General features: G+C 44.5%; 1 protein-coding gene across 1 annotated transcript in view; it reads right to left on the bottom strand.

The window, feature by feature from the left end:
• Positions 1 to 26,341, bottom strand: part of MFSD2B (MFSD2 lysolipid transporter B, sphingolipid) — a 291,098-nt gene that overhangs the window by 49,185 nt on the left and 215,572 nt on the right. The window contains exons 9-11 of the mRNA XM_069236021.1: positions 25,077 to 25,160; positions 21,738 to 21,818; positions 14,006 to 14,115 (exon numbers count right to left, since the gene is read on the bottom strand). Coding sequence (XP_069092122.1) covers positions 14,006 to 14,115; positions 21,738 to 21,818; positions 25,077 to 25,160 — 275 coding nt within the window. The remainder of the gene's footprint in view (positions 1 to 14,005; positions 14,116 to 21,737; positions 21,819 to 25,076; positions 25,161 to 26,341) is intronic.

Genomic DNA, 26,341 nt, shown 5'->3' with positions numbered 1-26,341 from the left:
CACCATCTTGCTCACCCCATCAAGCCTTGTGGCACCAGCAGTGCCCCGTGGACTCGCCAGGCATCCAGAACATCGCAACCTCCACCCAAGAGCTCACTGCGACTGTACTTCGGTCGCAGATCCAGGTGACACTCGCAGCGGGGCACTCAGTGGTGTTGTCCTTGTCGCCAATGTGCACGGCGCCTTGGAAATGCTACACCAAGGCTAAGGGGGAGAGGCAGGGGGGTTATAATAGAGGTACCAATAACTGAAACGGGACGCAGCTGTGGGCTCCACGAGCGGCCAAGCCACCTTTATTTATAACATAGGGCTGTGCCCGGCCCACGGGGTATGTACTACATACAAGATATTGTCGTGGCCGGATGGTTCACTACCCCAACCCTCCTGGGACCTCCAAGGCTGAGCTGCAGGTAAGTATGTGTGTTTTTTTTTAAATAAATGTTTGGTGCATGTGTGTATGTTTGAATATTTGTTAATGAGTGATGTGAATGGATGTGTGTGCGCACGTGTCTGTGGATGAATGAGTGTAAGTGAGTGTATGTGTGCTTGTGTCCCGTCTGCCCCCTTCCCTCCTAAAATTACCGGCTGCAACTGGTAGCAAAGTTACTCCAGACTGCTGCTGAAGTAGATTTACAGGGTGTAAGAGGTCAGAGAAGCATTTATGAATGCAAGTAAACTCATGAGTTTCACAAACTCTCAACGTTAACTGTGTATTCAAGTGTCCTCTCCAAACCACTTCTATGGGGTGTAGTACTGCCCATTTGTATGCCGTAGTGGTATACAATTACATGACACTAAACTCATTTAAGGTCTAACGGGTATCCATTTGTACATCACTGCCAGCCATAAAGGGGCAATATCCATCTGTAAACCTGTCCTTTTGGGCTGAGGGGCCACGTCCCCGTGCCTTTTGCCCCTCAAGAAGACTGTCTGTCAGGCTGAACAAAGGTCAGCCTGACAGACACTCTTCGTTTTCATGTCAGGCAACCAAGAGCTAGACATGCACTATTTGCGCAGGCTCCTGGCTGCCTAAGCTGAACTTGCTGAGCTGAATAGGGCCAGCTCCTGTAGGTGTGACCTCAGCTCAGCAAAGGTTCTCGAGGCCCTCCCCCTTGGTGACGAGGGGAAGCATCACCCATTGACTCCGTCCTGGGCGCTTCAATTTTAATCCCTGAAGCAAGTGTCAATCAGTGACACCTCGTCAGAGTGGGGTGGGGTCAGCAGTCTCACTGACCCCATCCCACTCTGTGATGAGGTTGGGGCGGCTCCATACAGACCACCTGTACATCAACCCATGTTCTGCAGAGATATCGCTGACCTCATCACACCCCCTAGCCATCGACTCAACAGACCACATATTCCTAGGAAATTTGAACTTCCATCTGGATGACCCCAATGACCACAACACCACTAATCTTCTAGACAACCTAAACAACATCAAACTCAAACAACTAGTCACCAGACCCACTCACACTGCAGGACACACCCTGGACCCCATTTTCACAGAGAGAAAATCAAGTTCATCCACACAACGGAGCTAACTTGGACCGACCACCACCTGGTACGTTTCACGATAGCCTCCAGACCAGAACCGTCCACCACACCTCCACCTCCCCCTCTCCCCTGGGGTAAGCTCACAGAGGCACAATGGACCACCGTCCTCCAGCCCATCAAACCCTGCATCTCCAGCAACCTCGAATAAGACACCAACAACCTCTCCGAATGGATCATCAATGCCGCAAACATAGTTGACCCAGCAAGGAGCTCTGCCTCCAGAAGATCCAGCATGCCTACCAGATGGTTCATCCCCGAACTATGCACACACAAGATAGAATGCAAAAAGCTGGAAAGATGAAGGCATTTCAGGAGGGACCCCGCGGACTGCACCACCTTCACAGATGTGCTAAACAAGTACCATTACCACCTCAGAGAAGCAAAGAAGGCCACCCTACTCAGCTACATTGAGGAAAGCACCAACCGCCCAAAGATACTCTTCAAGATCGTCAAAGAGTTCTCCCATCCAACAGCCACAGAAAACACAATCCAACCTTCCCAAACCTTCTGCAACTCTTGCTAACCACTTTCCATGACAAGATCACAGCCATCTACAGCAATTTCCCGCTGCACCCTCCCAATATAGATCACCTTTTGACTCCGTCAGAGAACTCCACCAGCCACCTCATCACAGACTGGGTACCACTTACCACACGTGAAACAGCCGCCTTCATACCCTCAACCCATTCCGGCTCACCCAATGACCCCTGCCCACACTACATCTTCAACCTGGGTCAGAAGGAGATATACAGTTTACACATGCACATTTGCATCACCTCCATCAAGACTGCCACTATCTCAGAAATATGGAAACAAGCAGAGGTCAAACCGCTCCTGAGGAAAGCCTCAGCCGACTCCAGCAAGCTCAAAAATTACCACCCCGTTTCTCTGCTCCCCTTCCCAGCCAAGGTCCTGGAAAAAGCCATCAACAAGCAACTCTCCCCACACCTCGAAAGACACAACCCGCTTGACCCCTCCCAGTGCAGTTTCCGCTCCAACCACAGCACTGACACTGCCCTCATTTCATAACAGAAAACATCAGCACCCTCCGAGACCATAGAAAGAAAGCTGCTCTGATCCTCTTAGACCTCTCCCCTGCATTCAACGTCATCTCCCACTTCACCCTCACTTCCAGATTCCACCACATCGGGATCTGAAGCAATGCCCTCAAGTGGATCCATGCCTTTATCACAGGCTGCACCCATAGGGTTCACCTCTCACCCTTCACGTCACAACCGAAGAACATTTGCAGCATCCCACAGGGATCCTCCCTCAGCCCCACCCTCATCAATGTCTACATGACACCGTTGGCCAAGCTCGTCCGCTCCAATGAACTCAACATCATCTCCTATGCAGATGACACGCAAGTAGTACTCTCCCTCTCAGAAAACTATGACAGCCCCAGAAACAACTTCAACACCGCCATGACACACATCGCTGAATGGATGAGATCCTACTGTCTGAAACTGAACACCGACAAAGGTGATCACCTTCGGTAGTAACTCCTCCCCCTGAGATGGCTTCTGGTGGCCATCCACACTCGCACAACCTTCAACCCCTGGGGACCACGAACACAGCCTAAGCATCATTGTAGACTGCAAGCTTACCATCAAACAGCAGATAAACACAGTGGCCTCCTCCAGCTTCCATAACATCACATGCTACATAAGATCTTCAAATAGAACCCCTTCAAAGCCAGGAAGACCTTCATCCAGGCCATCATCACCAGCAAACTGGACTACAGAAACGCACTCTACTCCACGCCCAGCTCCTCTACTGCCTCTAGACCATTCAAAACGCAGCCGCAAGACTCGTCCTATACCTCCCCAGAAAAGCCCACATCACCCCCCACCTCAGAAAGCTACTCTGGTTGTCGGTGCACAAGAGATCCAAATTCAAGGTCCTCACCATCGCATACAAAGCCCTTCACAACATTGGGCCCAAGCTTATAAATCACACACTCTCCTTCCACCGGCCAACCAAGGTGCTTCGCTCTACAACTCTCGCCCTCGCACAGGTCCCAAGAATCCAACACAGCTGCAGTAGAGGCCACTTATTCTCCTACCTCACTGCAAAGTCCTGGAACAACCTCCCCAACCACCTGCGAACATCGCACACCCTCCTTGACTTCTGGAAAAAGCCCAACATGGCTGTTTGAGAAGTAGACACTGACACACTACCATCCACCTAGAGCACCTGGATACCTCCCGGGGTGATAAGCCACGCTTTACAAATTGATTGATTGATTGGTGCCTTCCCTCATTGGCTGAACTAAGCTCAGCCAATGAGAAAAGGCAGCAGTCCCAAGCCTCCTGGGAACTGAGAAGCTGAGCTGCAGATAAGTGTGTTTTTTTCTTTGAAATGAATGTTTGGTGCATGTGTGTATGTTTGAATATTTGGTAATGAGTGTTGTGAATGGATGTATGTGTGTGTGGCGCATGTGTGCGGCGCATGTGTGTGAATGAATGAGTGTGAGTGTATGTGTGTGTCCTGTCCGCACACCTCTATCCTAAAATTACCAGCCGCCACTGGTGAACATAGAATTACGGCCATAAAGAGCTTTTTGAACTGCACCTATAGGCGCTGGAAGATATAATGTTAAGGCAAGAAGTAAACTGATAAATGACAGATACTGGTAATTGATAGAGTAGTATTTTTTTTTTATAACTGATTTTATTGATTTGTGAAACAATAACATTGTCATTCGCCAAAACAGTTCTGTGTACCCACATTTTCCATACATGTACATGTCTAGTCGTCAACAATGGTAAGCTGCAGCCCAAATTGATCTAGCCATTTTCCTCATTTTTGCTCATGCTGTGAGGTCAGTCGCACACCTCGTAGACAGGTGCCTCTAAGGTTCCACACTATTCGCCATTCGGCCTACAGAGCCGCTGCTACTGCTCTCAATTTACGGGCAATGTCTGTTTTGGCAATCAAGGTGGCCACCCCAAAGAGGTACCGTTCTCCCTTAGTATGCCCAAGGCCATCTAAAATTCCCAATAATGCCTATTTGAGTGTCAATGTGATTATATAACCCAGGACACCGGACAGGAAGGTCCTCACCTTTCTCCAGTAGTCAGCAATCACGGGGCATGCCCATGTCATGTAAAAAAGTCTTTGTCCATGGCAAAGCAGTGAAAGCATCTTCCCTGCCTGCCAGAGCTTGAGGGAGGTGAGATGCATGCAATGAAGGTATTTTAGTTGGATCAGTCATAGTCTGGATGACATAGCAATTTTTTCGCCGGGAGTCATGCGGGCAATTGTCGGTCTACGTCATCCAAGGGTCCAACCCAGGTCTCCCACTTCCGCATCTGGCACATTATAAATTAGGGTGTGATAGATGCAGATACTCCATTCCGTTCCTGTTTGCCCATCAACAGGTGGGCCTCAAATAGGTTAAATGGGTTAAATTCAAGGGGGGTGTATCCAAACAGTCATGATAGATGCCCAGGGCATGTCGAAGCTGCAAGGATTTGTGGAACTGGGATTTAGTCAGGGCAAATGGTGTCTTGAGCTCTTGGAAGGATTTAATGATTCCCATGCCAAACATCACCCTGCGTAGGGATGCAAACCTTCTCCCACACCTCAAAGCCCTGAAGTTGGGAGGTGTGTTGGTGGTGGAGAACTCTCCACACTGGTGTCTGCTGGGTGAGTTTACGATGCCACTCCATAGTTTAGAGGTCTACACACCAAGTCAGGAAAATAACTTAGGTGACTTCCAGGAGATGTTTGGGGGGCGGGTCACCGTAAAGCAGGCCCATGACTCAATCCAGAGCTAGTAGGGGTAGAACGGGCTTGATATGTGGGGTCGGCCCAGCCACTGGTCAGCAAGTCGTTGACCACACCAGCTGTGCCGCACTATAACACTGTAGGAGGTCTGTCATTGGCACACTACCATTGTACATTGATAGGCGGCATTTGAACCAGGCCATTTAAGGCATAAGTTTAGCCCACAGGAAGATATGAACCAAGGAGGCAAGTTCCCTGAACCACTGGTCAGGGATCGCAAGTGGGAAATTTTGGAGAATGTAAAGGTAGCACATGAGGATTATCATTTTGAACAGGGCCAAACATCCCTGTCCCATTAAGCAGCAGGCGAGTCCATTTTTGAAGGTCCGATCTCATGCAGAAGACCAGGGGTGTCATATTGAGGTTCCAGGTCAGTTCGGGAAGTAATGAGCTGTGGATTCCCAGTTATTTGAAACTCAGTCAACTCACTGAAATGGAGGATTGCTAGTGTGTGATTGTGTCGTCACCGTGAATCGACACCAACAAGGACTTATCAGCGTTCACTTTTAGTCCAGAGGCCCCTGTGTAGCGCTCAAGGAGGTGGAGACAGCGTGGCCCCAACAGGTCTGAGATAGCCAAGTAGAAGAGGATTTCATCTGCGTACAGAGCTATTTTCTCCTCAGTGGAGCTCTCCCACCCCCATCCTTGCGGTTAGGCATCAGAGAGCACAAGGCAGGAGAGAGGTTCTACGGTAAGTGGAAACAGTTGGGGGAGGGGCTGCAGAGGGGTCCTCCTACCAATAGGGAAGGAGTCTGAGAGAATGCTGTTGATTAGCACTCAGGCCTTTGGCTGATTGTAGAGTAGGTCTATGAAGCTATGGATATGAGGGCACAGATGCATCTGAACCAATCACTAGAAACTGTAGTCAATAGAATCGAAGTCATTTAATAGGAGTGCACAGGGCTCTGACAGCTCATGGGCTCGGACAAGTGTTACTTGCAACCAGCAAATGCAGTGCCAGGTACTTTCGGTTGGCCATGAATCCACATTCGTCCACATGGACCAAGCTTTAGATGACGAACCTGAGTCTTGTGGTGATCACTTTTACAAATATCTTCACCTGTGTTGATAAAGGATAGAGGCCTATTGGATGTCCAGTGCTGTAGCGGTTGCCCCTTTTGGGAAGTACCTATGATCATAGCTGTGTCAAGCTCCGAAGGGAGGTGGCCAATCTGTGCCACCTCTGTGTACAGATTAAGGAGATGTGGGGAGAGGATGTCTCAGTACTTACAATAGTATTCCAGGGGGTAGCCATCTGGGCCAGGGGTCTCCCCCAACTGCAATGCTGATGTGTCTTCATGGATTTCTTCCACAAAGATAGGTTTTATCTGGGGCCGTGCGATCCACAGAGGAGAGTCACAGAAGTGGTATGTCAACCAGGAGCAGTTGGCTCCGTTTGCATAAGGGGCGCAGGTGGGCCACATAGAGGGTGCAATAATATGTGGCAAATGTCATCAATATCCATAAAGGGACAGCAGAAGGCACCCTGGTGGCAAGACAATAAAGGAGCTTGCTAAACTTGTCAGCATGTTCAGATACACGTCGTGTAGAGGCCCTCCTTGTGTGCTGCCGGGCATCCTCCAGGGCCATTTGGTGGAGAGAGGACCTTGCGAGTGGCAGTTGACGTTGCATGGCCACATGAGGTTCAGTGCATATTTGCGATCAAGAGCAGCAATGTAGACCTCCAGGTCCGACATTGCCTGCCCTCAGTCTCTTATGTTGTAGTGGAAGCAGCCCTTGGAGATTCCGCGTATAGTGGCATTGCTAGTGGCCCATAGCGTACTTGCACAGGGCACCTCTTGGAGCAGTAATTTTAATGTTAGCTCTGTGCCCCTGGTTGAAATAATAACTATACTTTCTAAAATAGACAAAAGACAAAGGCTGAGACAGCTCTATTTTGGGTTAATACCCTCTGGAGTATGTAAAGGAAGCATATGTGAGTAAGCGCTCCAGCAGCATGCTTGCACTGGGTTATCAAGGTCAAACTGCCACTGATGGCATACCTATAGATCAGATATGCACAAATTATGTAGATTGTACTTTATAAAATCAAATCTTAAATATTAGTCCTTGCTTTATGGCTTTAAGGTCAATGTCTGCATCAGGAGTGCCATTTGACCTCCAGTTGCCATGTAGTAGTGGCTGTCAGTCAGGGGCTGCAACAAGCACACAAACGGTAATGGGAAGAGTGCTTGCAATTTGTCTAACCATTGACCATCACTGGACGTAGCATTCCAACCCATCATTTTTTTTACCCGCAATGCCACCTTAGATTAGACCCAATCATATGCAAATCGGCCTTGACCTTTTTCCAACAGGAACAGTCCATCCCAAACTGCCAACCTGGTCCTCTCAGAACCGGAACACAAGCAATCCAAGACTGGTCTCACCCTGATTGATGTTCTTCAGTTTGGTGCAACTTGGCTCCAGTGGCACATAGCCTGGCTGATGAGGGGTGAAACCCCGAAACCGGTCCCAGGATGCTTGTTTCCAGTCCAGGGAAGACCTGGCCTAGCAGTTCGGGCTGGACTGTTCCCATGGGGAACAGGGTCAAGACTGATTTGCATATGGCTGGGTCCAAACTGGAATGGCATGGGCAGCAAAAAAACGATGGATTAAACCCAGATCTGTGACTGGGGGTGAATGTTTGACAATGTTCAGCATTCCGTCCATCACTTGTTGTTTTTGCATTTGTCGCCCTAAGTGGGAAGGGTATGCCCAGACGTGGGTCCCGTGCTTCCCATGCCACTGGATTCAAGCTAGCCTGGCTGATGAGGGGTGAAACCCCGAAACCGGTCCCAGGATGCTTGTTTCCAGTCCAGGGAAGACCTGGCCTAGCAGTTCGGGCTGGACTGTTCCCATGGGGAACAGGGTCAAGACTGATTTGCATATGGCTGGGTCCAAACTGGAATGGAATGGGCAGCAAAAAAACGATGGATTAAACCCAGATCTGTGACTGGGGGTGAATGTTTGACAATGTTCAGCATTCCGTCCATCACTTGTTGTTTTTGCATTTGTCGCCCTAAGAGGGAAGGGTATGCCCAGACGTGGGTCCCGTGCTTCCCATGCCACTGGATTCAAGCTAGCCTGGCTGATGAGGGGTGAAACCCCGAAATGGGTCCCAGGATGCTTGTTTCCAGTCCAGGGAAGACCTGGCCTAGCAGTTCGGGCTGGACTGTTCCCATGGGGAACAGGGTCAAGACTGATTTGCATATGGCTGGGTCCAAACTGGAATGGCATGGGCAGCAAAAAAACGATGGATTAAACCCAGATCTGTGACTGGTTGTGAATGTTTGACAATGTTCAGCATTCCGTCCATCACTTGTTGTTTTTGCATTTGTCGCCCTAAGTGGGAAGGGTATGCCCAGACGTGGGTCCCGTGCTTCCCATGCCACTGGATTCAAGCTAGCCTGGCTGATGAGGGGTGAAACCCCGAAACCGGTCCCAGGATGCTTGGTTCCAGTCCAGGGAAGACCTGGCCTAGCAGTTCGGGCTGGACTGTTCCCATGGGGAACAGGGTCAAGACTGATTTGCATATGGCTGGGTCCAAACTGGAATGGCATGGGCAGCAAAAAAACAATGGATTAAACCCAGATCTGTGACTGGGGGTGAATGTTTGACAATGTTCAGCATTCCGTCCATCACTTGTTGTTTTTGCATTTGTCGCCCTAAGTGGGAAGGGTATGCCCAGACGTGGGTCCCGTGCTTCCCATGCCACTGGATTCAAGCTAGCCTGGCTGATGAGGGGTGAAACCCCGAAACCGGTCCCAGGATGCTTGTTTCCAGTCCAGGGAAGACCTGGCCTAGCAGTTCGGGCTGGACTGTTCCCATGGGGAACAAGGTCAAGACTGATTTGCATATGGCTGGGTCCAAACTGGAATGGCATGGGCAGCAAAAAAACGATGGATTAAACCCAGATCTGTGACTGGTTGTGAATGTTTGACAATGTTCAGCATTCCGTCCATCACTTGTTGTTTTTGCATTTGTCGCCCTAAGTGGGAAGGGTATGCCCAGACGTGGGTCCCGTGCTTCCCATGCCACTGGATTCAAGCTAGCCTGGCTGATGAGGGGTGAAACCCCGAAACCGGTCCCAGGATGCTTGTTTCCAGTCCAGGGAAGACCTGGCCTAGCAGTTCGGGCTGGACTGTTCCCATGGGGAACAGGGTCAAGACTGATTTGCATATGGCTGGGTCCAAACTGGAATGGCATGGGCAGCAAAAAAACGATGGATTAAACCCAGATCTGTGACTGGGGGTGAATGTTTGACAATGTTCAGCATTCCGTCCATCACTTGTTGTTTTTGCATTTGTCGCCCTAAGTGGGAAGGGTATGCCCAGACGTGGGTCCCGTGCTTCCCATGCCACTGGATTCAAGCTAGCCTGGCTGATGAGGGGTGAAACCCCGAAACCGGTCCCAGGATGCTTGTTTCCAGTCCAGGGAAGACCTGGCCTAGCAGTTCGGGCTGGACTGTTCCCATGGGGAACAGGGTCAAGACTGATTTGCATATGGCTGGGTCCAAACTGGAATGGCATGGGCAGCAAAAAAACAATGGATTAAACCCAGATCTGTGACTGGGGGTGAATGTTTGACAATGTTCAGCATTCCGTCCATCACTTGTTGTTTTTGCATTTGTCGCCCTAAGTGGGAAGGGTATGCCCAGACGTGGGTCCCGTGCTTCCCATGCCACTGGATTCAAGCTAGCCTGGCTGATGAGGGGTGAAACCCCGAAACCGGTCCCAGGATGCTTGTTTCCAGTCCAGGGAAGACCTGGCCTAGCAGTTCGGGCTGGACTGTTCCCATGGGGAACAGGGTCAAGACTGATTTGCATATGGCTGGGTCCAAACTGGAATGGCATGGGCAGCAAAAAAACGATGGATTAAACCCAGATCTGTGACTGGGGGTGAATGTTTGACAATGTTCAGCATTCCGTCCATCACTTGTTGTTTTTGCATTTGTCGCCCTAAGTGGGAAGGGTATGCCTAGACGTGGGTCCCGTGCTTCCCATGCCACTGGATTCAAGCTAGCCTGGCTGATGAGGGGTGAAACCCCGAAACCGGTCCCAGGATGCTTGTTTCCAGTCCAGGGAAGACCTGGCCTAGCAGTTCGGGCTGGACTGTTCCCATGGGGAACAGGGTCAAGACTGATTTGCATATGGCTGGGTCCAAACTGGAATGGCATGGGCAGCAAAAAAACGATGGATTAAACCCAGATCTGTGACTGGGGGTGAATGTTTGACAATGTTCAGCATTCCGTCCATCACTTGTTGTTTTTGCATTTGTCGCCCTAAGTGGGAAGGGGGTCCCGTGCTTCCCATGCCACTGGATTCAAGCTAGCCTGGCTGATGAGGGGTGAAACCCCGAAACCGGTCCCAGGATGCTTGTTTCCAGTCCAGGGAAGACCTGGCCTAGCAGTTCGGGCTGGACTGTTCCCATGGGGAACAGGGTCAAGACTGATTTGCATATGGCTGGGTCCAAACTGGAATGGCATGGGCAGCAAAAAAACGATGGATTAAACCCAGATCTGTGACTGGGGGTGAATGTTTGACAATGTTCAGCATTCCGTCCATCACTTGTTGTTTTTGCAATGAGCACAGGCCCCATGTCTGGCAATACCCTTGCCACTTATGGGATGCACCCCAAGCTACAATAGTAGTGTCTCAAGGAGTCATTAATAATAAAAGTCAGTTATAGTAGGACAAGCTAGACCAGAGTGATAATCTTCAGAGGTTTTATAAACTTATTACCCCCGATTTTAAGGTTGCATACTGGGCATAAAATACTGAGGAATAACAGTCCTCAAGTATTATTATTCCACAGAACATGGTCCAGTACTACAACTCATACCACAGAATGCAACCACTTTAAATAACCTTTAAACAACAGGCTAAACATGATCAACATCTGTTGAGAATACACAGGAAAAGAAAGAAAATTGGAGGAGGGAGTAAGCATCTCTATTCAAAATTACAATCACAACCTCAATCGGATCAGTGACTCTGATGAGATTTATTAGTCCACTCCTGTTGCTCCAATTTAGAGCTTCTCAGAATGTAATGCAACCCAAACACCCCAGCAGTACAGTCCTTTGCTCTCCATAAAGTTCCTTGCAGTCTGCAGATCCATGAAGGCATAAACACTCCTCTCGCAATTCACCCTGATTTTGACTGGGATCCAAACTGAGACATCAAGCCCCACTACCAGTACCTTCTTCTTAATAACTTAGAGTGCTCTACTTTTGTCCTCTGGTGTCCTACTTAGATTGGAAGACACAGCACCCTACTTCCTCTCTATGTCAGCCATCAGAGTATAGCAGCTGCAAAAGTGACAGCTTCAGGGAGTTCCAGATAAGGGTGTTTCGAGTACCACTAAATAAATAGTCCAAACCAAATATTGATGTATTTTCCTTTTGGACTCTTGTTGCTAGTTTGGGCACCCTCTGGACCTCCAATGCTGTGGCACAATGGTGGTGGCCCAGCATTCCGCTGACACAGCTGATGAATGACCTCTTTGATGTCTTCATCATCTGTCAGATGAGGAATACACATGGTCCTCAGGTGAGAGAGGCCCTGGTTGTATTGTCCAGTATCTCCACTTCGTATTCCAAATAAAGTACTATAGTAGTAGCACACCTCTTGGCCTCTTCTAGTTACACCTTTGCTTCTACCCGAGTGTGCACCTGACTCACTTCCTATGTTAGGTGCTGATCAAGAACATACACCTTCAGAATCTGAGTGCTTTTTTCAGTTCTGGAATTCCTATTGACCTGAGTGAAAGTTGTGTGTTGATATAATAGTTGATTGTGTTTCCTGCGTTTTAGATGCTTGATGGAAGAGGACAGCAAAGTTGAAGTTGACTAATGCATTGGAAAATATTGAAGAGTGGTCGGTTAGATTTAGCAATAGATCTTTGTGAAGCATCATGTGCATGGATATCTGTTGGAGGACATTGTTTTGATCTGCTGGAGTGTAAAGTTGTCTGTTGCTTGGCATTAGGTGGTTGTTAGTTTTTGAACCATATTTCCCCATTATGTGGCTTTGATGCCATTCTATGTGGATAAAGATGTGCATATATGTGAATGGATGTGCAACTGAGGTGGAAAACAGTTTGCCAACTAGATAGCTTGGAGCTGAGATTTTGTGCATGATCGTGCCAGTTGTACCTGATGTGTTTTGTAGAAGTTCTTTGTTTTTGACTTGAATAATAAGGGCTACTTTGATAGGTGAGCATTTCATTTACCTCCTTCTTCCACTTCGCTCTGGCTAATATTTTACCAAAGTGCTTCTTTGTTTAGTGAACATTATGTGCTCGCCACAGCTTGATTTTGCTGGCACTCTTGGAAGATATCCACGTGATTGGCTTGATTTTGCTGGCACTCTTGGAAGATATCCACGTGATTGGCTTGATTTTGCTGGCACTCTTGGAAGATATCCACGTGATTGGCTTGATTTTGCTGGCACTCTTGGAAGATATCCACGTGATAAGCAAGTAATGTAGAATTCTAAAGTATAGTCTGACAAATGCCTTCTCTAAATTTTTGTGTGGATCGTTCAGATTGACCTTAACTGCAATTTGTAGCACTTTCGTAATAATGGAACAACCAAGCTGCGTCATATGAGAATGACACACCTAATGGTTGCTTGACACCTGCTTAGAAGCAACACTGTTGATGGCTGAACAAACAGACATGCAGACCCCTCTTCGGAGTCCCTTTGCTCTTCAGTGTTTCATAAAAGTCTGAATCTGGCAGAGGAGCTCTGAAGCATAAAATATTGTTTGGCTTGACCAACCTGACCCACACAAGGCGACATCTTTGTCCATGTGTGTCTGACTCTTTGATGTGGCAGGCCTGAGTCAATGGCTGCATGAGACCTCTGCTTGCTCCATCCAATATTTACCCAAATGGCAAATCTTTTTTTTAAGTAGGTCTAGTTTCTTAGAGGGAAAAAAGAAAAAGGTTTCCATTAGGCAATGAAAACACAGGAATGGCATGCTGTTCCTTGCAGGCCACCGTTCCTGTGTTTGTAGCCAACGACTGAAGGTCAGAAATAGCGACCTACCTAATTAATATACATTAGCCAGGTTGTTCTGTAGCATGATATGGCTGGAGATTATTTGATGTGACTTGCTACCCAAAAGTCACATGATAAAATTAAAGACTGGCATCACAATGTCAGTGCACAGTTTGGGACCACTTTTGCAACCAGTCTTTTGATACATCTGGCCCTAAGATTAGGAGCTGAATTTGGTTTGCAAATATTCTTCAAATTAAAATGGCATTTCTCTGCTGACTATTGCCTAAGGCTTTGTTTACACATTACAATGAGGTATTTGAGTAGCCTAATATTAGGTATAAGAGACATTGGCCTATAAGTATATAACATAAGTGATGTGTTCAAATTTAAAACACAATCTCAGTTTTAAAGAAACGTACGCCAAATAAGGTAGCAAGATAACAATAAAAAGGAAAAATAAATAGGGAAGGAAACTGGGGAGTTGTCTATACATGTCAATCTACAAATCATATTTACACCTTGTATAAGCATGTTACTTCGTACAATGATAAACCTAATCGTGAGGTTTCACTTTTTGATACTACATATACCTGTTAAATTCCTTAAATAAACACCCCCCTCGTATGCTTTCCCTTGGAGTTTTCTTACCACGGCAGTAGCAAAGATGCTGCAATGCTCACACCGGAAGTCACTGCCACCACGTAAGCCACAGTCAGACTGGGGATGGTGACCAGCATCACTGCAAATGGAATCATCCACTGAGAAAATGAAGAACAGAAGGGAAGCACATAAACTGTGGCATGCACCCATAACCATACACACATACAATAAAAACCCTATCTGATTACAATCTGACAAGGCTGAAAATAGACAGCTTCCACTGTACACAAATCTGATTTTTAAAATCTGTATATCAGAGTTGCTTGCACCTTTTAAGGCAACTATATTGTTAGCAGAAAAGGGTGACACATGGGCTGCAAATATTTAAGTTTTTGTATTATTCGCTGTTTCGAAGCTCAAAGAAGCTGCCCTCTCAAGTCATAAAAGTTCGCAAACACATTACTTTGGTTCAATAAAATATCAATCTGTTTATCTACTGATGAACACTACTTGCAGATGTATTTATATATAGATACAATTTGAGGTGAACACATTCGATCCCATTCATAAAGCAAAACTTGACAATGAGCAGACTTGTCAGGTGTCGAGCCATGTACTCTTGAGTAATATTACACACGGTTACCTAATACTGCGTATGAGTATACCCACACAGAGAGAGGGGGAGTGGAAAGATAAAGTCATGGTTTGCCCTGCAAGTTTGTGAACATCCACAAATACATCAGATTGACGCAACTCCAACTCCTACCAAGGGTGAGAAGAGGAAAGTGAAGAGGGATTTCCTTGTGAAACGAAAATGTGCTCTTGAGTCGTGGCACTGCATTTCCACGGTGTACACCTGAAAGATGCGGCTGGCACAGATTTCCTGATGTACTGCTGGGAAGTTTTGAAAGTTGTCCAAACTCGTAAATCTATACATCTATACCCATGCTTAGATGAATGTGTACAGGTGTAGGTTTCCAGGTTTTCTTTCTTCTTTGTGAATCAGGCCCTTGGTGTCCCATATTTCCTGGTGTCGCCATGGAGCATTGTCCCATAGTGGTAAACGAAGCCCTGTTGGTGTTTGAAGTTCATTTGAAAAAACGTCTGTCACCCAACTATGACTATAAAAAAATCTGCATGTCATCAATGAAAGATGGTGAAACAGTGTGCATTCACTAAATCTAAAAAAACACAACAGCCACAATTAAACAATTTTAAAAAAAATTGTACAGTTTCTAACAATTTTTGGTTTTTAATTTAGAAAGAACAAGAAGTTCCTTCAACAGTATTAATTAAAAACATAAAATATAACAGAAAGAACTAAGGTTACATTACTAAAAATAAAACACAATAGAATGTAATCCTATAGAGCTCATAAAAAGCACTACCATTTGGCTTTAATTTAGTTAGCACTGTATACAGTCATTTATCTGTCTTCTAATACATTTAGGGTAAAATTAAGCCACTTCCATTTTTTTCTGTGCAAGGAAAGAATAGAAAGGAATTACATATTGTATACTGTAAATGGCACATTCTCCCCTTGGGGCTCAATAACAAGTGTTTATTGCTGCCTAACTCAATGATACTCATGGTATCGACCTCAGAAGGATGAAAGGCTGCGTGCACCCCCTGGAATTTTAACTTGTGGCCATGAGGTCAAACACAGGTTTCTGGAGTGGTTCACCAGACCCGCCAGATTAAAAAAAAAAAAACATTTTTGAGTGCAACAGAAGTACTCGTTTAAGTATTTTAACATGCCTTTGTGAATTGTTCCTCGAACCTCCAACTCAGTATCAGCAAAAGTGCAAAGAGGGCACAATCATTTCCACTTTTACTAGTTGTACATGAACATTTTCTAACAATTCCCATTATATTCTCATTTTAGATGTTCTATGGTCAATTCACAGATACATGTGAGAGTATGTAAGAGAGTACTGCAGGAGTACTAGATTACATATTCCAAAATGCCTTTCTAAATAGACCTCAGTAGGTTGTGAGAGATAAGGAGTGTTCTGACGATGGATAGTTTGAATACCTGCTGAATCTTATGCCCATTCATATGGGCAAGGGCCGCTGTTTCAGTGGTCCTGGGTTATTTTGAATGCAGCTGCATGTCACAGATAAAAGGAATCAGATCAGATAGTATATGATGTTTACATCACATGAGCGATGTGTTTTATTGTAACTGGTGCAGCGATAGGCTTTTTAGCTTACTCTCCTTTCCCTCTAAGTAACATGTATTATTAAGCAAGATATACATGTTTAGGAAAACACTACATTTTTCTATTGCTCTTCTCACTTTTTGTATATACATATTATTATATAATTACATCCAATCACAAACACAACAGAACAAGAAACAGTTCTTTAAAATGAAATATGCAAATCAGATAGCTTAACAAGTGAATACTTGTCAGAATAAACAAATTATGTAGTATTTAATCAATCAATCAGAGGTACTTGTAAAGGATGAGCTTTTCACCCCAAGGGGTCTCCAGGCGCTGGCCTCGTCAGGATGCCGCTGGCGGTCGAAGAGCCAAGTTTTGAGCTGCTTTCTAAAGTCCTTCAAGGAAGGGGAGGTGCGCAAGTGGAGAAGAGGTCGTTCCAGGATCTGGCAGTGAGGTGGGAGAAGTAGTGCCCTCCGTAGAATTCGCGGCAGATGTGGTGAACGTGGGCCTGGGTAAGGGAGTCTGAGCAGAGGTCTCTGGTTGGTTGGTGGACAGAGAGCTGGTTGTTGAAGTAGGCGGGTCTGGCGATGTGGAGGGCTGTGTATGCATGTGTGAGGAGCTTGAAGAGACATCTCTGTTGGCCGGGGAGCCTATGGAGGACCCTGAGGTGTGGGGTGATGCTGGATCTTCTGGGAAGGTCGAGGACAAGTCTTGCTGCTGCTTTCTGGATGGTCTTGAGGCAGCTCATTGTCTGTTTAGTGGTTCTGACGCAGAGCGAGTTTCCATAGTCGAGTCGGCTTGAAACGAGGGCCTGGGTGACCAGCTTCCTGGTGGAGATGAGGATCCACTTGAAAATCCTGAAGAGCGTGCAGAGGATGTGGAAGCAGGCAGAGGAGATGACAATGATCTGTTGCGTCATGGTCAGTTGGGTGTCTAGGATGATTCCGAGATTGCGTGCATAGTTGGTGGGCGTGGGAGGGGGACCGAGGGCGGTGGGCCACCATGTGTTTTAGGGGAGGGCTTGTTCCCGAAGATGAGAATCTACTTTTTGTCTGAGTTTAGCTTTAGGCAGGTGGCCCTCATCCAGGAGGCAATGTCGGTCATAGTGTTCTGGAAGTTGGATGGTGCTGTGCTGTCTGAGAGGGAGAGTACGAGCTTGGTGTCATCAGCGTAGGAAAATGTGCTGAGTCCGTAGTCTGCCAGTGAAGTCATGCAGATATTGAAGTAATATTCTACTGAGGAGATTCCATATTTAATACTAAATTATTCTTATTTGTGTTAATATACAAGACTCATTAGCATATTCAGCGGCTGCATGCACCTTTTCTCTGTTAAATTCTACATCTATACAGCTCCTCTAGAGTAAAAGGCTTTATTATTTCCTAACAAGGGATCCCATCCCCTTTGTAAATGTCTACAAAAGCATATTTTTTTAGACATAGGCAGTGGACCATGGGCTACAGTACCGCTGCTTACTAGTAAAACAAGTCTGTAAAACACTTTCTTTTTTAACGCATGTAAAAAAAAAATTCTTGAAAATCACTAACAGACATTGTGGTCAGCTAACCCCAGCAGGCATGGTGCTGCCTGTGAATTTAGATAATCATAGCTGGTTGCAATTTCCAACCTACTTCATTAATTAATGTATATGAGTTAAGTCAAATTGCAAACCACTATGATTCTGTATTTTGCGAGCTAACCTATTAATACGCTTAATTAACTCACTCACAGAGGAGTAAAATAAACTTCAAGCCTACCCAAAACAGATGTAACTTTGGCAGCATCCTGTGATGGTTTGATCACCAGTTTGCTGAGTTTAAACTACATAGAGCAATACTTGGGGTAAAAGTAAAGTTGCCGGCCAGTATTTACCGATGAATTACTGAGATAAAAACTCCGGATGTTCACAGATTTTGGCAACTTTTGCGATCATCAATAATTCCTCACAGACTTTATTTTTTTCTTTTATGGGTCAAAGCATTTGTGCATTGTGCAAGATCAGTCAGAGCTTAGAACAAGACTGTGGCTAATTTGTGAGAATATGGTGTCAAAAGGACCTACAGTAGAACTTACATCCTGAAAACAACTATAGATGTTAAGGTCGTGAGAACTTTAAACACATATAGTATACAGCGACAAGTTATTTTTTTTAAAACACAGGGAAATACAGTTAGTATGATCATATTTTACTTGTGATGTTAAAACCACAAGCCCTTCAGCACTTTAGAAGATAGAACATCTGTACTTCGAAAAGTAAGCTCTGTTTGTTCCTACCAAGGACCCTCAGGAAAATAATGTAGTTGCTGATGTTCTAACCACCCCAGCACCTGTCTGTCCACACCGCCCTGTAATGCCAGTAATTCCATGCTTCCTCTGAAATTAGCAGGAGAGGCACAGAATTACAAAAAACATTTGAGGAGGGAATGATTTACTATTCTAACTCCAGTCCTCGAATATTTGGGGCAAATGCTTGTTTGTGAGCATTGCCATACAGTCAGAAAACAGGGTGATTAAAAATACATGCACGTCAGTGTGCATGTCTGACGTACATTAGCATGCACACCAGAGTCTGTGGAGCATTGACAGATGGGAAAGCTGAAAAACACGGACTACTGGCTATAGAGGATTTTCTCACACCTTGGCATTTGCTTTACATTCTCTTTTATTTCTACTGCTCACACAGAAGCGTCATCATATGTGAAGGCCAGACCAGCATGGATCTAAATGATGCTTATTCACCAGAACGATAAATGTTCTTCTGAGCTGGCCTATAATATTATGTTACCGGTATTTGTGAAGCACTATATTTTTTGTGGTACTTCCAGTTTTTAAATGGAGGCAAATAATTATGGTAGCTTTGGATGCTTTTCCAATAAGTATCCACATTTTAGTCTTTGCAGAAGACTTCTTTCATCACCTGAGAAAGGCACATTTGAGTTTCTATCATTTTCTGTCTTCATAGCTTATCAAGCAAACTGACTCCTTAACAAGGCTCTTAATACAGGTCCAGGTACTGGAGTGCGCTCCGTCCAGTGCTTAATTTGAGCAGGAGAGGGAAAACACACGGATGGGAAAAATGGAGGAAAAGAGAAATTAAACAACCGGCACACAGGGACCTGCAAGAGTAAGAAGAACGGACAGGGATTGTCTGGTAGAGGATTAAAATGGCATGAAGTGGATTTGCAACTACTCTGCTTTGGTGCTCTGCGCACTGACCTTTAATTGCTCCTGTCAGGGGCTTCTGAGCAGGGCTTTGAGCACCGCCACCTTTTCCTTTTCAAATTAAGCAGTGACTTTTGGCTCCTAGAACCACATAGGACAGAAAAGAAATGTAAACTCTTCCATCGAAGAGCTGCTGTGCAAACACAACTTAAAGAGCAATAACACTTCCTGCAACAAGAGCTATCCTCATAAGAGAAATGACACAATTCATATTGTATTCTCTTTTATTGCTCTTCTTTGAGTGGGTGGATGGGTTAAGTTATTGATCCGAACTGATTGTACTGTGGAGACTGAGGCTGGAGAGCGATGTGCTTTGTACTTGTACTACTGTATATCGACCCCCAGAATATCGTACTAAAAGAATATCGAGGGACAAAATATTGAAAGGCAAATGCATATAGAGGACGTTTAAATTTACTATTTTTAACTCTACATCTATGGACCTTGAAGATATATATATATATATATATATATATATATATATATATATATATATATGTGTGTGGAGTTGGGTATTGAAAATCTATATTTACTCACCTTTTGATATTCTACCCTTCAATACTGTGTGCACCATATTTGTTGCCATAGCAATTCCTACCTCAATATTCCAAGGCTACACCATGTGCACTACATCATCTCTCTTATTTCGTGTGCATGTGTGCCTGTCTGTCTCAATATACCCTTTATGTATGGCGGCTGGGCGAGAAAGCACACTCCAGCTCACCGGGTTTACACATGGAGGCTGGATGGAGTACTCACCATTTGTTTAATGCTAAGGATATACTGACAATCACGATTCTACTATATATGGCACATTCTGCTTGGGATTATTGAAGGTAGAAGGAGATGCAGCATTTACAATGATAATACTGGAATAAGCCCTGATGAAGTTGAAGGCATTTATGCCGTAGCGACGAAACACGTTTTGGCTCAGGTTCAACGTATAGATGGAACTACGGGGGTTTGAATACAAAGAAGCCCTTTGGATCTAATCTGAAGATTGCAATAAACTACTTTGGAACACTTTTGGACGATACTATTCGACTTTTATGATCTGGTTGCAATATAGGGGAGGTCTTTCTTATATTTGAGATATTCTGTGTCCTTTGGTTTGAACTTATAGAATCTAATTATTTCTGATGCTCAATAACGTTGTGCGCTACATACTCGATTACATAACTCTGTTGGCAAATGTTTTCCTAAATCATTAAAAATGTAATAATAATACATTAAAAAAATAACTAGTTCTTCTGGCTCCACTCTTGTAGGATTTTGAAAACATCAATTTATTCACCAAGGGCCAGATGTATGAAAGCATTTTGCATTTGCAAACGGTGCGAATGCCCGTTTGCGAATGCAAAATGCCATTTCAGAATGTATGAAATACATTCTGAAAGCAATTTTAAGGAATCGCTAAAATAGCGATTCCTTAAAATTGCGACCCTGTTTAGAGAGTCGCAAATTTCGACTCTCTAAATTAGAAATCGCAAATAAGGATTCCTTATTTGCACTTCCTTAGCACTTGTAAGAAGCAATTCCAAAATGCGATTTTGGCATTTAGGAATCGCTAAATACCACCAAGTTGATCTTGGTGGTAACCATGTGCAAAATTTAAAAATGCATTTAAAATGCATTTTTAAATTGTACATGTAAAGCACACATGCCCTTTTGGCATGTGTGCACCTTACATGTCCCAAAATGTTTTTTTGGGGTGCAGCAGAGGGGGCCTTAGGCCCCCAGCACCCTGGGGTTTTGCATTTCCAAAATTGCGATTTCTGCTTCAGAAATCGCAATTTTGGAAATGCAAAACAATTCGCAGATATGGGCCAACAGGCCTTTAGGTGCGAATGGGGCCAGCATCGCAATTTGCGAATCGGTAATAGCATTTGCTATTTTTAAGAAATCGCTATTACTGATTCGCAAATGTGATACATGGCACTTTGCGAGTCGGAAATAGCGATTTCTTAAAAATCACTATTTCCGAATCGCAAATGTCCTTGATGATACATCTGGCCCAAGACCTCTTCCTGAGCCTTGACCCAGTGCTTAATTTGTAAAAGAATAACTGCCGGTGCAGAAACACACGCCCGGCCCTATCGAATGTCAGGGCTGCAAATACCAAGGCTGTGTACGCTTGATTCCACCTCACGCCTCTTTCATCCAGCACCAGACATTGCCAACTTCTCTTTTGTGACATTCCTTTTAGCCTTGCTTTCTTTCTTTGTCACTTTTACCCTCCTTTCTCTTCCTCCATTTCCCGTTTTGTCATCTTCTCTGTCTTCCTCTGAGACGGATCCAGCACTGCCTCGTCCACCGCAACGAGTGCAGAGAGGGTATACACAATTAATCAAAACAGAAAAAGTAATGCATATATGAAAGTAATGACTTACCGAAATTCCAAACGCCGCCATCTTCTTCCCAAATCGTTGCAGGAACCACTGCCAAAACGGAATGCACAAAACTGCAGATATCTGAGAAGGAGTAAACTAAATCACGTCATTTTTAAATCACTTTCTTGCTATTTTAAACTTTTTCTGCGCAGGAATCTGACTTATTTCCGGGAAAAATGTAAACTATACAGGCAAAATCCTAATGCACAGTCTGGGTCAGTGGATTTGTGTGTGTCCATCACGACTGCTGAAGCACTGACTCACATCCTCTTACACCCTCCTAAACTGTTGCCAGGATGGTCTTTTAAAGTATAAGAACGAACGTGGAACCAACCACCCTTGCCCATTCTTTTAAGAGAAGTGCATTTAACAGACAGACTTAGGATGGAAAATGATTTTCAATGTAACGAAAGAAAATTCTAAATAAATGTGCAATGTTACTGAGCCTAGGCCTGCGGAGCCTCTGCACTGTGGACATTCTGCATGCACATCCTCCTCTGGTATCTCTCTGCCTGATTGCCCTCCTTGTCTCCTGCCCAACAACTCCAACGCTGACATTGTCGGCTGGGTTTAAGTAACAACAATAAATAAATCATCTGGCAGAAGATGGACTTCCCACCAGCAGAGGACTGTCTTTGGGTCTGTCTGGAAGGGATAAGGTCTTTTCTTAGAAATATTTTGGGAGACATAAGGTTAAAGTGAAAAAAAGATTGAAATATATCTCGGTTGTACGTGTTTGTGTAGAAAAGATCAAATAAAAAAAGATCTTCCAGTTGTAAAGTTTGTAAACCAAGAATTACTTTGGCCACCATGACTTCACTGTTCCACACACCCTAACACTAGCCACCAAACTGGTTGTGACTCGTTCCGTTGCTTCCCAACCAGGTGTGTACATACATGTATACCTGAGATCGAATTCTACAGGAGTCAACTTGCAGTAAGTGTGGGTCTGGGTCAAGCTCCTAAGTTGTAGTAAGGGTGGTAGAAATAAATGTGAATAGAAAATAACTAAAATCCTTTAAAAACAAGAGGGTGTATTACTATTAACATTGTGGAACTGACATCACCAGTAAAGAGTTATATTTGAAGGAAAGTGCCCCTCCCCCTGTACTCCACACGTCTCTCTCTACCTAAACAAACTGCAGCACAGAATACAACATGTAGCCCTTCATACTTGCCCATAGCATGAAAAACTGAATCTAAGGTTAAACTGACCGCACCTGGAGTGTCTGTGTGGTGTGTAGAAGGGTCGTCTCCAATTTCCCACAACCCAGAGCTGTCAGTTTAACCTGATTTGTTTGACAGTGAAATTCAGCCAAGGCTATTGGAGAACTCTTAGTTTCTTTGCACTTTCCAAACAGACCCAAATCACTATATATCCAGGCCAATCAGAACTCTTGGTTTTAGTATTTTTCATGAATGTTGAGCTTCACATCATTGGCTTGATGTAAGTAGTGGTAATGCCTGAAGACCTGGTATTAGGCTAGTAGCCTTTTATGTAGAGACATTCTGAGCTAGACAATTCACTACTGATATTTGTTCACCAGAGTTGATGACAGATATCAATATTTGAAGAGGAAGAGAGCCTCTAACTCTATGTACCCAGAGCATGTATGTATGTTCGTCAGATTTACGCAGGTAGCACAGACGATTGAGAATCGTTCCCATTACATTTAGAGTGTTTAAAGGGAAGGAAGGAGAAGTGCATACCTAGCAGTTAAAGAGAACATATTTTGCAAGTATGGGTGTGACTTCATTTTTCCCCACTGAAGGAAAGTAGGAACTGTTTCAGGAAAGTAGGAACTATGTGGCTATTTTTGCAACCAGCTATGCTTGAGTTTTGTTTCTGAGGCCTTGCAGGTCATGCAATTGATCTTGATCTAGAAGGCGATGCTTACCTGGAGGTGGAGCCAGCAAAATGTTCCTTTGGTGTTAGGATGGTGTGATCAAATTTCTTCACACCCTTGATAAGGCAGGCTCTAGTAGGACCTTAAGGAACCCAATGTGAAATTGGGAATACCTTTGAAAAAAGTGTTGCCCCATTCAGGTGTGATTCAAACATTACTTGCATTGGTTTCTCTTTTTTCATGAGGAAGAAATGGTAACTGGTTTTCTTAGCAATATATTCCATGAATATGTGGTAAGTTCTAAGATGAAGCCTTGTGATTAGCATTAGCTGTCCGCTGGTTTTGAAGCTCTTGAGGATCATATCTGTTAGCCAGGCTTGACGCAAAGGTTGGCTGCCATTGTTGGAGAATGGAGTTCTATATTAGCGAGGTTGAGTTTTGAGTAAGTGCTTAAAATCTCAATCTGATTTAACTTGAGGTACCGTTTAAGTCACTGAGTGTCATCCAATGAGATTCGGTTGTGTGTTGTCTGGATATTGATGGACCCTGTGGTAACTGTGGGTAAGTTATGTGCCCAGGAGGCTCTGTGTAGAGGTTGAAGAGGATAGGCGAGAGGATGGATCCCTAGGTGACTCTTCAGAAGATAGGATTTGGAGTGGAGTGAAGTGAAGTGAAGTGAAGAGGTGAACCTACAGGAATGTGTGAGTGAACATCAACAGTGTCTCCAGGGTGTTGATCAGTGCATGATAGTCAACTGTGTGGAAAACAGCTGAGAGGTCGAGGAAGATCAGGAGGCAGGGGTACTTTTATGTTGATAAAAAGGCGAGTGGTGTGGACAACTTGTAGGGTCACTGACTGTTAGGCTTAGGTGGGTTGCATGAGTATTTCATTATGTAAGTAGGACAACCTCCAAAACAGAGGCTAGCTCCTACCTCTGCAGGTCAGAGTCCATCGCCACCGGAAAATAATGATTTATGTCATACTGCATTGTCTTCAGCATATTTATAGCATTTCATACCCTTGTTGACGCTGTGTTGCCCTAATTGGTCACACAGCCAGGCTAGAAACGAAGAGGTACAAAAACACGGAGGTATCGCCCATGCTTAAGGCAACATTTAACATCTGTGGAGTACTATATCACTGAGGTAACTAGGTTAGTAAGCAGAACATGACTATTTCTATACATAATTTATTTTTTCTTTATTTCAAGAGACAGTGCTAAACATGGCATAACTGGCTGTAACAGTGTACTTTTGAGAGGGTAGATCGTAGGAGATGCATACATAAAAGTGCAATAAAATCACAAGGCACACACAAGGGTATTTACAACAGCGCATATGGGAAGCATGCCACAGGCTCCACAATTAATCAATTATTTTGACAATGGACGGCCATGGTACTGGTACATTGTAACATAAGAACTATTGGCATCAATCATGATCTGTCCAGGATCATTGAAGATACTGATGTGACGTTCATAAAACAAACTCACCAGGATGGTCAGTACCAGATTCTGAAAGTGATCTTGAAGTCCTCCTGCATGTGTGCAAAACAGAACAAAATTGCTCTGTTCAAGCTGGTGAACCAAAGGAACAAGATAAAGAAAATACATGTTAGGTTACATATTTTAAATACAACACATATTACGACATCAATCACTATTCTACCATATCCAAAGTGCTGAAACTCCGGCCAGAGGAATTTTACCCAATATTACAGATATTAAGGAGATCAGCAATTCAAGATGCATATTTGCCAACATTAGAAGTTTTCCCTATCAAAGGGGGAATTAACAGGAGCATCTGTGGTACTGTATCAATTTTGCAGGTAATTCGCCTTTTTCTGGTGACAAATTCCACTGTGTCGGACCTGGTAAAATCTTTATTGAAAACCCTGGGGAAATTCCACAGGCAAAATTACTACTGCAAACTTATTGCGCTACTCAGAATATCATTTGGCCCGAATTGCTTATGCCCATTCATTCCTTAAAACCTGGAATGAATTATGGAATATCAAGTAACATCAACATTCAAATTTTCGATTGACAAGTCCCAGCATACTTCAAGGTGTTGAAAGCGTACTGTTTTCTTTTAGGAGTTTACTATATTTGTACATTTAGCAAGCCTCTTAGTTGGACATCTGATGAGGAGAGTGGTAAGGTCATTAGAGAGACATTTTGGAAGTGAAAGTGAACATGTGGACTCCTGGTGACCAGGACCTTCAAGAAACGTCTCAGCATTAACTGGGCTGTTTCACATTACTTTACAATGTGTGTGATGTCTCTTAACATGCATCTACGCTCTGTGTACTTGCCTCTTTGCAAATACAAGACTGAGAACTGCAACATCTCGTTCTAGGAAGTTGCCACTTACTGCTTCCCTGAGATGGATCATGTCAGCTAATGTGGCTATATACAGGATATGCCTCTGCTGAAGCGTGGAACCAACTGTGAAAGCATAATTGATTATAGAGGAATTGTGGATAAGCATGGCTCACCATGGAGAAATCATAAATAGGCATGGGTGACCACAGGGGAAATATAGATAAGCATGGGTGAAATTATTATCATGTATTCTCAAAGGACCAACAAATGGGCCAGTAAGTGTTTTTACTATTGGCTTGGGATTCACTACATTGTTTACTGCCTAAGAAATGTAATGTAGGGGGTAGGTGGAAGAGGTGCTCTAGTGCCAAAAGTAGGATTGGGCGCTTCAATATGCCATTATCTTAATGAGAACAGAACGTTTCTCTGCATGA

Source organism: Pleurodeles waltl, chromosome 5, assembly GCF_031143425.1.
Source record: "Pleurodeles waltl isolate 20211129_DDA chromosome 5, aPleWal1.hap1.20221129, whole genome shotgun sequence".
In the NCBI taxonomy this organism is placed as follows: Eukaryota; Metazoa; Chordata; class Amphibia; order Caudata; family Salamandridae; genus Pleurodeles; species Pleurodeles waltl.
This window is presented reverse-complemented; position numbering and strand designations above follow the sequence as displayed.